This window comes from Sinocyclocheilus anshuiensis, unplaced genomic scaffold (genome assembly GCF_001515605.1).
Source record: "Sinocyclocheilus anshuiensis isolate Anshui unplaced genomic scaffold, SAMN03320099.WGS_v1.1 scaffold507, whole genome shotgun sequence".
Classification (NCBI taxonomy): Eukaryota; Metazoa; Chordata; class Actinopteri; order Cypriniformes; family Cyprinidae; genus Sinocyclocheilus; species Sinocyclocheilus anshuiensis.
This window is the reverse complement of record NW_015551034.1, coordinates 522,700-535,564: the sequence shown is the minus strand read 5'-3', so window position 1 is coordinate 535,564 and position 12,865 is coordinate 522,700. Positions and strand designations below refer to the sequence as shown.

The following is a 12,865-nucleotide window of genomic DNA, read 5'->3' as shown; positions in this document are numbered from 1 at the left end:
TATATATGTATATGTATATATGTATATGTATATATATATATATATATATATGTGTGTGTGTGTGTGTGTGTGTGTGTATGTTATGTATGTATGTATCATACATACATACATAACATACACATATACTGTATAAATAATAAATAAATACATAATGTATGTATTAAAATGTCTCTTTTTAATCACTTTATATTTTATTTGGTTACGTTTGTCAGTAGCCTACAGAACAGTCTTGAATATTATACTCCCTGTTATAATTTTATACAGTAAACAATTGATTATTTACAAACGGATATTTGAGAATTACAATAAGTTAAATTCAAAATGAGAATTTTTCAGTTTACATGTAGATTGAGATGGAGCAATGAACTTATTAATGCTTAAACTTTTTCTTCACCTAAAATTTTTTTCAAAGAAATTTACTTCAAATACCCAGAAATTACTGATTGATTTGACTATATGTGACCCTGGACCACAAAGCCAGTCATAAGGGTCATTGTTTTTTAAATTGAGATTTATACATCATATGTATTCAATGTATTATACATAAGCTTTCCATTGATGTATGGTTTGTTGGGATAGGACAATATTTGGCCGAGATACAACTATTTGAAAATCTGGAGTCTGAGAAAATCGCCTCTGCACTTGTTAACTGTACATTTTTCACTCTTACTGTTTCTCACACCCTCTTTTTTAATGCCTCCAGGTTGCCTTCATAAAACGTTTTATTATTATTTACAGAGTAGAGTAGCCTGTATATGATGCTTTACCATATTATACATTTTCAGGAAAATCTCAACTCTGTCATGAGGTTGTAAGTGAACAGCTGGCCTGACAGCCTTTAACAATGTTTCTAATTAATAGATCTGATATGGCTGAGATATTATCAGTTAAATTACAGGTATCCAAGTGACAATCAGTTTCTGACTGTTTGTTGGTCACACTTTATATTAAGTGTCTTAACTACTACGGTATGTACTTGTACTTTAAATATATCCTGTTAAATTTACAGTAAAATAAACAGCAGCCAGAAATTCACTGTAATAAAAAAAATGGGTTACAATATTTCAGGTATTTCATCAAGTGACTTAGTGATACCAGTCTACTTGAACTGCCTAAGCTGGCTTTTTATCTCAAAATGTACTGATAACCAACATGATAAAACAGGTGGTATACTAGAAAACCACATTATGAATCAGTTCATCGTAAGTTACCTGTTCATAAAACACTGGCTCATACACACAAACACAAAACACACCAAATGATGCAACAAAATAATGCATTTAAATACTAAAAGAATGCAACAAACATTCATTAAATAACAGAAAATGTAACAATGCACATTACAAACTGTTTAAAATAAATAAAGTATGATCATATGATCTGTCACACAGGGATTTCTGGGAATGCCATTTTACAGTTTTTGACTAAATTATATGGCAATTCGTAGTTTTTACCCCCAAAAGCCATGCATTTCACAGATTTTACATTATAATTACTGTACATTATAATTATTTACATTATAATTACTGTTCACTATATACGGTAAGGTAACTTACAGTTAACAGCATTTTACTGTAGCATTGTTTTTTTCCCTGTTAAAATTAAAAACATTTTCTGTGTGCATTAAAATGTAAAAATATTTACATGATGTTTAGCAGAATGATATTCAGTTTAGCTTCTACAAAGTGTCACTGTAAAATAAAAGTAAGCTTAGATGCTATTTGTTATTAGTTATAATAGCACTTTTTATAATGTGGTGCAAATTATGTTGCAAATGATTTCTGAACGTGTGTGATTACATGCAGTGTAACATAATACACACATTATAATTATCAAGTTGAAAAATTAAGTACAGTAAAAAAACGACAACAATATAAACTGGGACCAAATAATTACTTGCACCAAATTAGTGTGCTTTGCATACATTATATTAGAGTATGCTTATGGTTTTGTTTTGTTAGTTACAAATGTGCATCAGCCTGCTATTGTTCAGCCTTGGCAATGGGACAAAAACAAAATAATCAGCATATAAAAGCTTAGAACACAATGAAAAACAAATGGATATTTTAATGAGCACATCTGTGTGTATGCATACACCCACACTTTCTGCGCACACACACACACATACGACAGGAGAAGTGGTGAAATATAGTTTTTGTTCTAGTGCAACTGTATGTCTTCAGGCTTTTTAGTTGATATTCAATCACAGCCCTAAAATCTCTCATAGTCTCTAGAAAATACTAGAAACTTCTCAGTGAACTGTACTTAGATGATCCACTGCTAAATAACTGATTTTTGCGCAGTGGTTGGTGGTATATCATTTTATCGTCTCTATTCTCTAAGGCTGTTATTTGTGAGTTTTATGTTTCATATTTGACAAAGTGCTCAATTAGAAGCCCTTTTTTGGACACTAATAAGTATTTCTCATATCTTTGAACTCAGAACCTGCAATTGTATTATGGAACAATTCCCCCGTTCTCCCTCTTTCTCCCACTCTTGCTCACTCTCATCTGTCTTTGCAGCTCGAAGTCTTATTATCGTTCTCTCTGTTTTTTCCTCTTCCTTCGCTCCGTATGTCAGCTACACCCCTCGCCCCATTGTCTTTTCTGTGTTGTCACCTGTTTTTGCTGTCTTGTTGTGCCTGCTGATGATAGATTTACATGTGTTGTAAGTGGGTCAGAGTGCTCAGGGTCAGAACTGACATTACATACAAATGATGGACTACAGCACTTAGCCTTGGCCGTGTACAGAGTCTCAAATAATCAATAAACTATCATCTGTGATGGTCAGCATCATACATAGAAATCAGGAAGATAATCATAGCTGCATTGATTTTCAAGCAGTCATTATAGTTTTAAAGGAGGGATTAAAAAGGCTTCAAACTGTATTATTATTATCTCTGTATCTATACTTTTTCTCTTTTTTTTGAGCTTGCCGCCTACCCAGAATTTTTAACTTCCCCTTAAAAAAGTATTAAAATCCGTGAAATTGTACTTTTGTCTTAATAAGAGAGTACAAATTATCTTTATATATTATTGTTACACTTAAGCCTATAATTTGAGATGGCACAGTGCAATTTATTAATGCTTAAAGATGTTCTTTATCTCATAAAATGTTTGAAATCTTAAAGAAATGTACTTACCTTTTCAAAAATGTAAAAAATCGAAATGACTTTTTTTGCCACATCGATTCTGCTCCTGTAAGATGATTTTAAAGAGAAACAGTATTTTTAAAGCTATCATGTTAGTATTAAAGGAGGGATTAAAAAGCATCAAATTGTATTATTATTATTATTAGTATCTCTGTAATTACCTTTTAACAAATTTTGACAGATTTCTGCTATTTTGATCTTGCCACCCACCCAGAATTTTGAACTTCCCCTTTAAAAAGTGTTAAAATCTGGGAAATTAGAGTGTAAAAAACATATTCATTATTTGTGCATTTATGCCTACAATGTAATAATTTCATAACAAAGAACTGCTGTCCCTAATACTGCTGTCATTATCATCATGCCACAAAACAATTGAGGATTTGCAAAATTCTTTATATTTGGTTTTGATGGAATGAAAATGAAGGAAGTCTTTTCTGCCAAGACAACAGTGAAACTATTTCAAATTAAAAAAATAATCATCATGGTCTGAGAGTAGCTTTATTAGGTGTCATTACCAAACTGTTCAGTATTTGATCAGTTTAATTCATAAACTAATTTATTTCAAGTTCCATGTGAACTTAGTATAGGAGATCATGATCCGCACTCACGAGAAAAGTCTTCTTTTTACGTTTTATTTTACATTCATCACTGATGGGAAAAGACACAAATGTTTCAGCTCAAAGCCTTCCTCAGTGTGCAAAGCAATTCAATTATCTGAATTATCAAATTAATTATCACTAATTATATTGACGTCGTCATTCATTAGCCAGTGTTCAATTACTAAAATCATTAAATCATTTCCATTTAAATACCGGACAATTTTCATGTATATACACAACACAGATAATCACATCCACTAGTACACCACATAATAAGTTCCATGTGAAGTGACATGAACTGACATGCAACCTGTTGTATTGGCAAGTCCAAGACTCCGAAATATTTTTTCCAAAAAGTCATTACCGTTGCACACAATATTAAAAATCCACACCACCTATCAGGGTCATGACCAGATCTTTAACATAGCATAAATATGTTTTATTCATCAGGATTTTAAGTCAAAAGTGGCCCTAACTGAAGAAGCTCTGTATGTTTCAGAGACACTGATTAGAATTTTTGTTTCTGTTAGGTGGTTTTCAGCCGTTTCTGCAGCCCATGTGATATAAAGGAGTTATTCTGCACTGCCACGGGGCTCTCCAGGTACAGTACAATGTATGTGTATGTGTGTGTAGTTGAAGTGTTTTCAATTCTGAAGTGCTCCCAAATTTAGAGAATGTGTCTGCTGCTGACAGGAACACAACCATCTCCCTTCTGGACTCAACAGGAGCAATGGTCTCCATCGACCCCACAATGCCAAACAACTCAGAGAGGTAACTTAGCCATCCATCCCATTTATAAACATAAATCCAATGCTGTAAAAGTGTCTTATACACATGCAGTAGACCTCTGAATCAGTTTCACACACTAATGTCAAAACATTTCATTTAGCCAGAATATCTTCAAACCAATTTTATAGCAACTGGTCCATATGCTGTTTTTATAGGTAAGAAATAAAGCAAACGAGTCATTATAATATGGACCTTTTTTTTCTGCAGGTTCTTTAAAATGGCCCAACTCTTTAGAGTGTTTCATCTCTCTCAACTGTAACTTTTTTATTAAACACTAAATGTTGGAAAGTTTAGAATATAAAACCAATGATCCAATTTAACACCAATTTGCAGACACACTCAGGGAAACATAAAGATGTTGTTTAAACATTCAGAGGTGAGAAGCCCAGTAAACTAGCCTACTGTGCCTTATCTGTTGGTTATATGGAGATCTACCCTACATGCTAGACAAACAATGAATGGCGGCCAGATATAGATAAAGGGGAAGTTACTCCTTGAGAACCAGAGTCTAAGTGAGTCTATTCACCATCACAATCACAATCGACTGCCAGAGGAGTAGACATCTTGGACAGTAATGCTACAGAAAGCTGCAGCTCTCATGAGGAGTAACTGGACTGTCCTATAGGGAGAGGGGACGTGTTTTAGTGTGGCGCCAACTGCTTTGTAACTTAGTTTGTCTGTCCTGGTGTTTTTGAAGGTCGCCGTACAAAGTGGTGCCAATAACTGGCGGACAACTTGCAGGTAAATGTCAGATGTTCTGCATGTTATGTAATTTCACTGAATGTTTATGTATGTATGAATCACATCTACAGCGCTGAACTTTCACTGATAGTGTTTACATTCCGGTTGAAATGGGAAATAGGGTTTGTTTTATTATGAAGTCTGAAACAGCTCTGGAGTGATCAATCATATGTTCTCAAATCTCCATAAATGGAGTGCGCAGAAAGCTGCGTGTGTTCACAAGAGCAACTCCAGTTCTCATTGTGCGAACACTCCTGCAGCGGGGGTGGACTGCAGTCTTTTCAATCTATCTGTGTTATCATGAGCAGGGAAGTGATTATAACTATTTATTGATTTCAAAGCAAACTCAGATATACAAGGTCCTTTTTTTGGACAGAATCTCTGGTTCATCTGCATTCCAAAACTATTTCTCAGTAGATTTATTGTCGACATCATATATTTTTCTGCTTTGCTTTTCAATATCCTATCAATTACGCACAAATACTGTGGGTGTTTTTGGAATAACATAGGATCATGATACTATTTCTGCATTATATAGTATAGCAGAGGACCTCAACTCTGGCCCTCGAGATCCACTTTCCTGCACAGTTTAGCTCCAACCGTGATTAAACTCGCCAGCCTGTAACTTTCTAGCAATCCTGAAGACCCTGAGTAGCTTGTTCAGGTGTGTTTGTTAAGGATTGGAGCTAAACTCTGCAGAAGAGTGGATCTCGAGGGCCAGAGTAGAGAACCCATGTAGTATAGGCTACTACGCACGCATAGTATGCATATTTTCCATATGCAATGACTACATTTGGCAAAATGTGCCATATCAGAGCAGACTTTTTAATTGCAAATTTTGAGTTGTTGGTGAAGAAAAAATAAATGTATTCAAAAATATACATAATTTGTCATGTTTTGTAAAAAGAAGTACACAAAAGGAAATATATAATTGCACAATGTGCCCATATAATTCCAACCAACACACATCAAATCATAATTGCAACTTCCAAAGATGTAAGTGGGAGCTGCATTGGAGGACACGAAGGCAGCAATAGCCTGGTTAAGTTGATGTGACCTCTGACCTCTGTGAAGTCATTTGGAGATGAGAGAGAGTATGCAGTGAACAAAACCTATATAACAATTTGAGTAATCTGTCCGTTAGCATCCCCATTCATCTTTTGTTGCTTTGCTGGTGTTGGACCTCCAGATGACCCCCACTTTTAAAAAGTTTGCCATCTTTGGCAGGCTTTGTTGAGCCAGTCACCTGAACCTAAATGTCATGTGACTAATGACTCACTGAAATTATGTCACTGTGAGTGTCACAGTGACATCATTTAAAAACTGATTGGCTGATGGCACCAAGAGAACACGCACAGGACACTTGTTACTATTACTATACTAGGACAGCAGACACTGGCAGAACATCTATACTTTATTGTAGTGGAATATTACCAATACAAACACTAAAAGTCTGGGGTCAGTCCGAAGTCTCTTTTGCTCACCAAGGCTGAATTCATTTAATTGAAAATACAGTAACACAATAGTATTGTGAAATGTTCCCTAGCAAAAAAGTAATATACATTTATTTTATACTCAGTATAAGTTCAGTACAAAAACAGTATAGTTTAAATCTATTAACATATTTACTGACATATAACTCTAGACTTACTGATATTAAAATTATAATTAAACTTAGTTGGACTTCAGCACTACTTCTGCACAATTAAAGTGCATTAAATACAAAATTAGTTGTTCCAATTTAACAGACTTTAATTATAACAGTTTAGTATACTAAAAGTAAGTACATAAATATGTAAATGCGTTTGTAATATACTTAGCATTAAATAAATGTATTTCAAATACATTTTAGTATACTTATTTTTCACTAGGTTTATTTCAATTTAAAATAACTGTGTATTATTGTAATATATTTTAAAATGTACTTTATTCCTGCAAAGCTGAATTTTCAGCAGCCATTAATCTAGTCTTTAGTTCCACATGATCCTTCAGAAATCATTCTAATATGCTGATTTTTGTAACATTATTAATTTGCTATTACTTTTGATCAATTTAATGTCAAGTTACCATCAGTGGCTAACAGACAATGCTAACCAGCCAAACCCTGAGCTCTTGGTAATGACAGCCAGCCAAAAGGCCGTTTTTGCTTCCCAGGTCCTTTCATTAGGCTGAAATTTGGCCAAGACAGTGAGTGGAGCTACATTAGAAAGTGTATATGTTTATCAAGTCCAGTGGTGGACGAAGTACACAAATCAAGTACTTGAGTAAAAGCATTCCAATTCGTGAATGAATTGTTTGGTGCGATTTGCGAACAGATTTAACGGGTTCATTGAAAAGAATCAGTTCGTTCATGAATTTTCTGAACCTGAAGCTTCTGCGTCTCGGAGCACGTGATATATTATAAGGAGTAATGAGAAGTTTTATGAAATGTAGTGAAGTAAAAGTTACTCAAAATAAAACTACTCCAGTAAAGTACAGATACTTGAAAAATGTACTTAAGTACAGTAACGAATTAAAACTACTCCGTTACTGTCCACCACTGATCAAGTCTCATTCTATATAATAAGCAAGTACTAAGACTTGTGTAAGAAGTCACCGTTTCTGTAATACATACGCAGGTGGGATTTCATCTTCATCTTTATATTCAGTCTTGTCCGCCCTCCATTTATCGGACTAATTATACTGTTTGTTGTGAAATGCTTTATTCATTGTACATTTTTAGGCTGACAGGAGGAAACACAGATATGTGAAACTGTGAATACTTCATGAATCAGTTTTTGGCCATGATTATGGATGTGGCTTGTTTTCTCATCTCTCAGATAAAGAGGAGCTTTTCCAGAATGTTCTGACCCAGGTGGCAGAGCAGTTCTCCAGGTATTATTGCCATCTCTGCTTGTGTATTTTATGTTTATGTGTATTTTATCTCTCAGCAAATTCATAATGACCTTCTTTTGATTGAATTTGGAATCCTTCTGGTATTTCAAGGATGAATGATCTTTGTATATTTCTCTCCATCTGCACCGGTCTGCCTGGCTGCTCTCTCCCCAAGGGCATTTAAAATCAACGAACTGAAGACCGAGGTGACAAATCGCCTAGCCATGCTGGAGAAGAGAGTGGAGCGTGAGTCTTAAACTGTTTTCACTCAATATCTTGTCCAGGGTTTTGCTAATGGACAGAGTTCATGTTAAAATGGACGGGCCAATCTTCACAAACAACACGTTCTGGCTCTCAGTGAATTGCTGATCATTTATTCTGTAGTGCTTATAGGTGACATTATGGTGAACCCAGTGCAGCATGTTGTTTACATTAGGGATCATGAAATGAGGAAGTAGATATGTTTTGTGTTTGTAAGAAGCCTTCCATACCACAGCTGATAACTCAAATAATCAATGACGGCTATTTATTGTGCAATATATCCAATAAGATTTAGCGCTACAGCAGATGATGCTGTAGTCGATACGGGTCATTTTCTATACCATGCACTTATCATTAACAGGTGAACATATGGTGCCCAGTGTTTTTAGAGACATGACTTCTGAGACATGCACTGTTGTTAATGAAGAACTTCAAGAAAGCATCTAGATACAATCTTAGAGTGCAACACACAAAAACATATTCAGGTCACACTTTACTCCAATATCAAATGTCTTACATAATAAAAATATAGGCTTCCATCCTTCGTGCAAAATATTTATTTATTTTATTTCTTGATTTTATTTATTTATTTGTTTATTTTGAAATGAAATGTGACCTGGGCCTGTTCTTTACAGGTTTCCTTGAGATCCACTTCTTTGCTTCCTTTTGATGTTTTTGTTTTTTTTTTTTTTTTACCTCAATAGCTAAGATCTGAAATTGTCATTACTCTACACTTTGTTGCTTCATTTTATCCAAAGTGAGTGACCTGGGGTTAAGTGCCTTGATGAAGGCTAATAATTGCAATAGCGCTTTATGGATATTATGGGATCTCTCCAGTTCATAGGTTACCTATTACTTTGCCATTCACTCATTTGTTGTATTCTATGAGGACAATATACAAGTTATCATGGTCACACTTTATTTTAAGGTCCAGTTCTCGCTAATAACAAACCATTAACTAGGACTTTTACCTCAATAAACTCCTAATTTGCTGCTTATTAATAGTAAGGTAGTTGTTAAGTTTAGGTATTCGGTAGGATTAGGGATGTAGAATATGGTCATGCAGAATATGTGCTTTATAAGTACTAATAAACAGCCAATATGTTAATAATAGTCATGCTAATAAACAACTTAGTGAGAATTGGTCCCTATACTAAAGTGTTATTTACATTATTTGGTGCAGATTATAATTTTTCTAGTCTTTTCAACTGTATTTAGAAAGTAAAGTTATTCATTAGCCTTTCACACTGTATATTTTAGAAGGCTCTGTATCCGGCTGAAGTGCCATGTGCAGAGTGCTGTTTAGCATCAGAGTATCAATAGAGCCTGTAAAATACAAAACTAGGTCTGTCACATCCGGGACAAAGAGGCAAACAGACAGGTTAACGTAAGTCAGAGAGTTTATTAAAAGGAACTTAGGAGTAGCTTCCAACAGAAAAGAGTCAAACGTAGGAATTAATGGAAGCATAGAACACAGTCTTATCTGGGGTCGGCACTTTGGTCCTCCGGCCGAGAACTGAGGAATCCGAGGCTTGACAGGCAGATCGGGAGGCAAGGAACCCATTCAGAGAAGCTTGCAACCTTGAGACCAGCCGACGAGTGACTGAGGTGAGTGTGTATTTGACTGGTGTGGTAAGTGGGTGCAGGTGTCAGTGATCAGTAATCAGGTGATTGTGAGCGGGTGTAGGAGGCTGATTCGGCTGGTGAGGCAGGTGTTTCCGTGACATTACCCACCCCCCCCCACGGCGAGGACGACCGTGGCCCCTGGGAGCGGGACGGTCAGGATGAGCCTGGTGGAAGTCGTTGAGGAGGGACGGGTCCAGTATGTTCTCTCTGTCTGCCCATGATCTCTCCTCAGGACTGTACCCCTCCCAGTCTATGAGGTATTGAAGCCGGCCGCCTCGCCGCCGGGATTCGAGGACTTGGTCCCCTGGTTGATAGATGGGATTGTCGGACCGACGAGTGTCTGCATGGGCCTGGTGCCTCCGGACGGCCCGCTGGAGATGGATATGCGCTGAGTCCCATACCCTCTCGCTCTCACGGAACCAGTGATCTACCGCTGGGACTTCCGAGTGTTCCTCGGTCCAAGGAAACAGGGGCGGCTGGTAACCTAGCACACATTGAAATGGGGTGAGTCCGGTGGTTTCCTGGCGCAGGGAATTCTGGGCGTACTCGGCCCAGGGTAGGTACTGGCTCCAGCTGAAGTGGGTTCAGGTGTCCGTGATTAATAATCAGGTGATTGTGAGCGGGTGTAGGAGGCTGGTGAGGCAGGTGTTTCCGTGACATTACCCCCTCCCCCACGGGCGTCTCCTGACGCCCGAGATTGACGGCAAGGACGACCGCGGCCCCTGGGAGCGGGACGGTCAGGATGAGCCTGGTGGAAGTCGTTGAGGAGGGACGGGTCCAGTATGTTCTCTCTGTCTGCCCATGATCTCTCCTCAGGACTGTACCCCTCCCAGTCTATGAGGTATTGAAGCCGGCCCAGGGCGGTAGGTAATCCACGCAGGGGAATTAATTTGCAGGATTTGGAGAACCGGTCGACGACTACTAGGATGGTCGTGAATCCGTTCGAGGGAGGTAAGTCAGTGGGAAAGTCCACACCCAGGTGGGACCAGGGCCGGCGAGGGATGGGTAGCAGAACCAGTTTCCCTTCGGGCAGACGACGTGGCATGGTGGAGATGGCACAGACCGAACATCCCTTGATATACCGGGCGACATCTCGGGCCATGTGGGGCCACCAGTAGCGGTTCTGGAGGAGCGAGAGGGTTCGGCGGCTGCCTGGGTGTCCCGATCCCGGAGAGGTGTGAACGGAGTCCAGAAGGGTTATACGCAGGGTGGATGGGACATAGTTCTTCCCCTCTGGACCTCCCGGCGGAGCGGGTTCGGTGAGAGTGGCGGCACGGATCTGGTCGGTGAGTGCCCACTGAATAGGAGACATGAAGACGGAAGGTGGCAGGGTGGGCTCTGGTTCTTCAGGGGTAGGATCTGGCTGGTGTTGGCGGCAAAGCGCGTCCGCTCGGACGGGGGTTCACCTCGCCATTGTGACAGGACGGCGCCCACTCCCAGGGTCGCGGCATCCTCCTCGACCACAAAGCAGAGATTGGGGTCTGGGTGTGAAAGGGCCGGAGCTGTACAGAAGGCGGATTTGAGCTGACTGAAGGCCTGGTGTGCCTCCGGGGTCCAGGTGAGGAGTTTGGCCTTCCGTCGGAGGAGAGAGGTAAGTGGTGCCGCCAACTGGCTGAAGTGGGCGATAAAGCGGCGATAGAAATTTGCGAACCCCAAGAATCTCTGCATCTCCTTGATGGTAGTCGGTTGGGGCCAGTTCCGAACGGCATCCACCTTCCTCTGGTCCATTTGCACCCCTGCAGGGGTGACGATGTAGCCCAGGAAGTGAACGGTGGATTGGTGAAACTCACATTTCTCCGCCTTGAGATACAGGCGGTGTTGGCGGAGGCGTTGGAGTACTTGGGTGACATGGTTACGGTGTGCTTCGAGAGTGGGTGAGTAAATGAGTATGTCGTCTATGTAGACGAGGACGAACCGGTTGAGCATGTCTCTGAAGATCTCATTCATGAAGTTTTGGAATATGGAGGGTGAGTTGGAAAGCCCATAGGGCATGACCCGGTACTCATAGTGCCCGGTGGGCGTTACGAAGGCAGTTTTCCATTCGTCACCCCTGTGAATGCGGATGAGGTTATAGGCGCTCTTTAGATCCAGCTTGCTGAAGACGTGGGCCCCGCGGAGCTCCTCCAAGGCCGCAGGGACCAGAGGAAATAGACACGTCCTTTGGGTAATTGGGCCCCAGGCAGCAGGTCAATGGCACAGTCCCATGGCCGGTGAGGTGGCAGGTGAGTGGCAGCGAGCTTGCTGAACACGTCCTGGAACGCCTGATATTCGGGAGTAGGAGGAGCGACAGGCGATGAATCCGGGCTTTCCACCGAGGTGGAATAGACAGGAAGGTCGTTCCCGACGGAGATCGGGATAGGCAGATCCCGGAGACACTCCTGCTTACACTTCACACTCCACGTGAGTATTTCTCCGGACTTCCAGGCGATGGTGGGTTGATGTTTGGCGAGCCAGGGGCGTCCCAGGACGATGTCCACGACGGCCTCCTCCAGCACCAGTAGAGAGATCCGTTCGGTGTGGAAACATCCAATCCGTAGAACGACCTCGGGCGTGCGGTGCCGCACCAGCCCCTTGCCCAGCGGCTTTCCCTGGACAGTGGTGATCTGGTAGGTCGTGGAATTTTTGCAGCGGGGAATTTGCAATCCGGCGAGACTACGGGAGGAAATGAAGTTCCCCGACGCTCCAGAGTCCACGAGGATTTTGACTGGAAAGGATTGGGTGTGATAAATTAGAAGAGCATCTATATGTTGCGAATCAGCTCATGGGGAAATATGAATAATTAATCATAACTAGTTATAATTAATTATAAATATTTAGATCCGCT

The 12,865-nt window shown here is 39.9% G+C and overlaps 1 protein-coding gene across 2 annotated transcripts in view; it reads left to right on the top strand.

The window, feature by feature from the left end:
* pde9aa (phosphodiesterase 9aa) overlaps window positions 1-12,865 on the top strand; it is a 30,787-nt gene that overhangs the window by 402 nt on the left and 17,520 nt on the right. For both annotated transcript variants that reach the window (XM_016450808.1, XM_016450807.1), the window contains exons 2-6: window positions 4,281-4,351; window positions 4,444-4,521; window positions 5,237-5,280; window positions 8,100-8,154; window positions 8,330-8,400. In XM_016450808.1, the coding sequence (XP_016306294.1) occupies window positions 4,281-4,351; window positions 4,444-4,521; window positions 5,237-5,280; window positions 8,100-8,154; window positions 8,330-8,400 (319 nt within the window). The remainder of the gene's footprint in view (window positions 1-4,280; window positions 4,352-4,443; window positions 4,522-5,236; window positions 5,281-8,099; window positions 8,155-8,329; window positions 8,401-12,865) is intronic.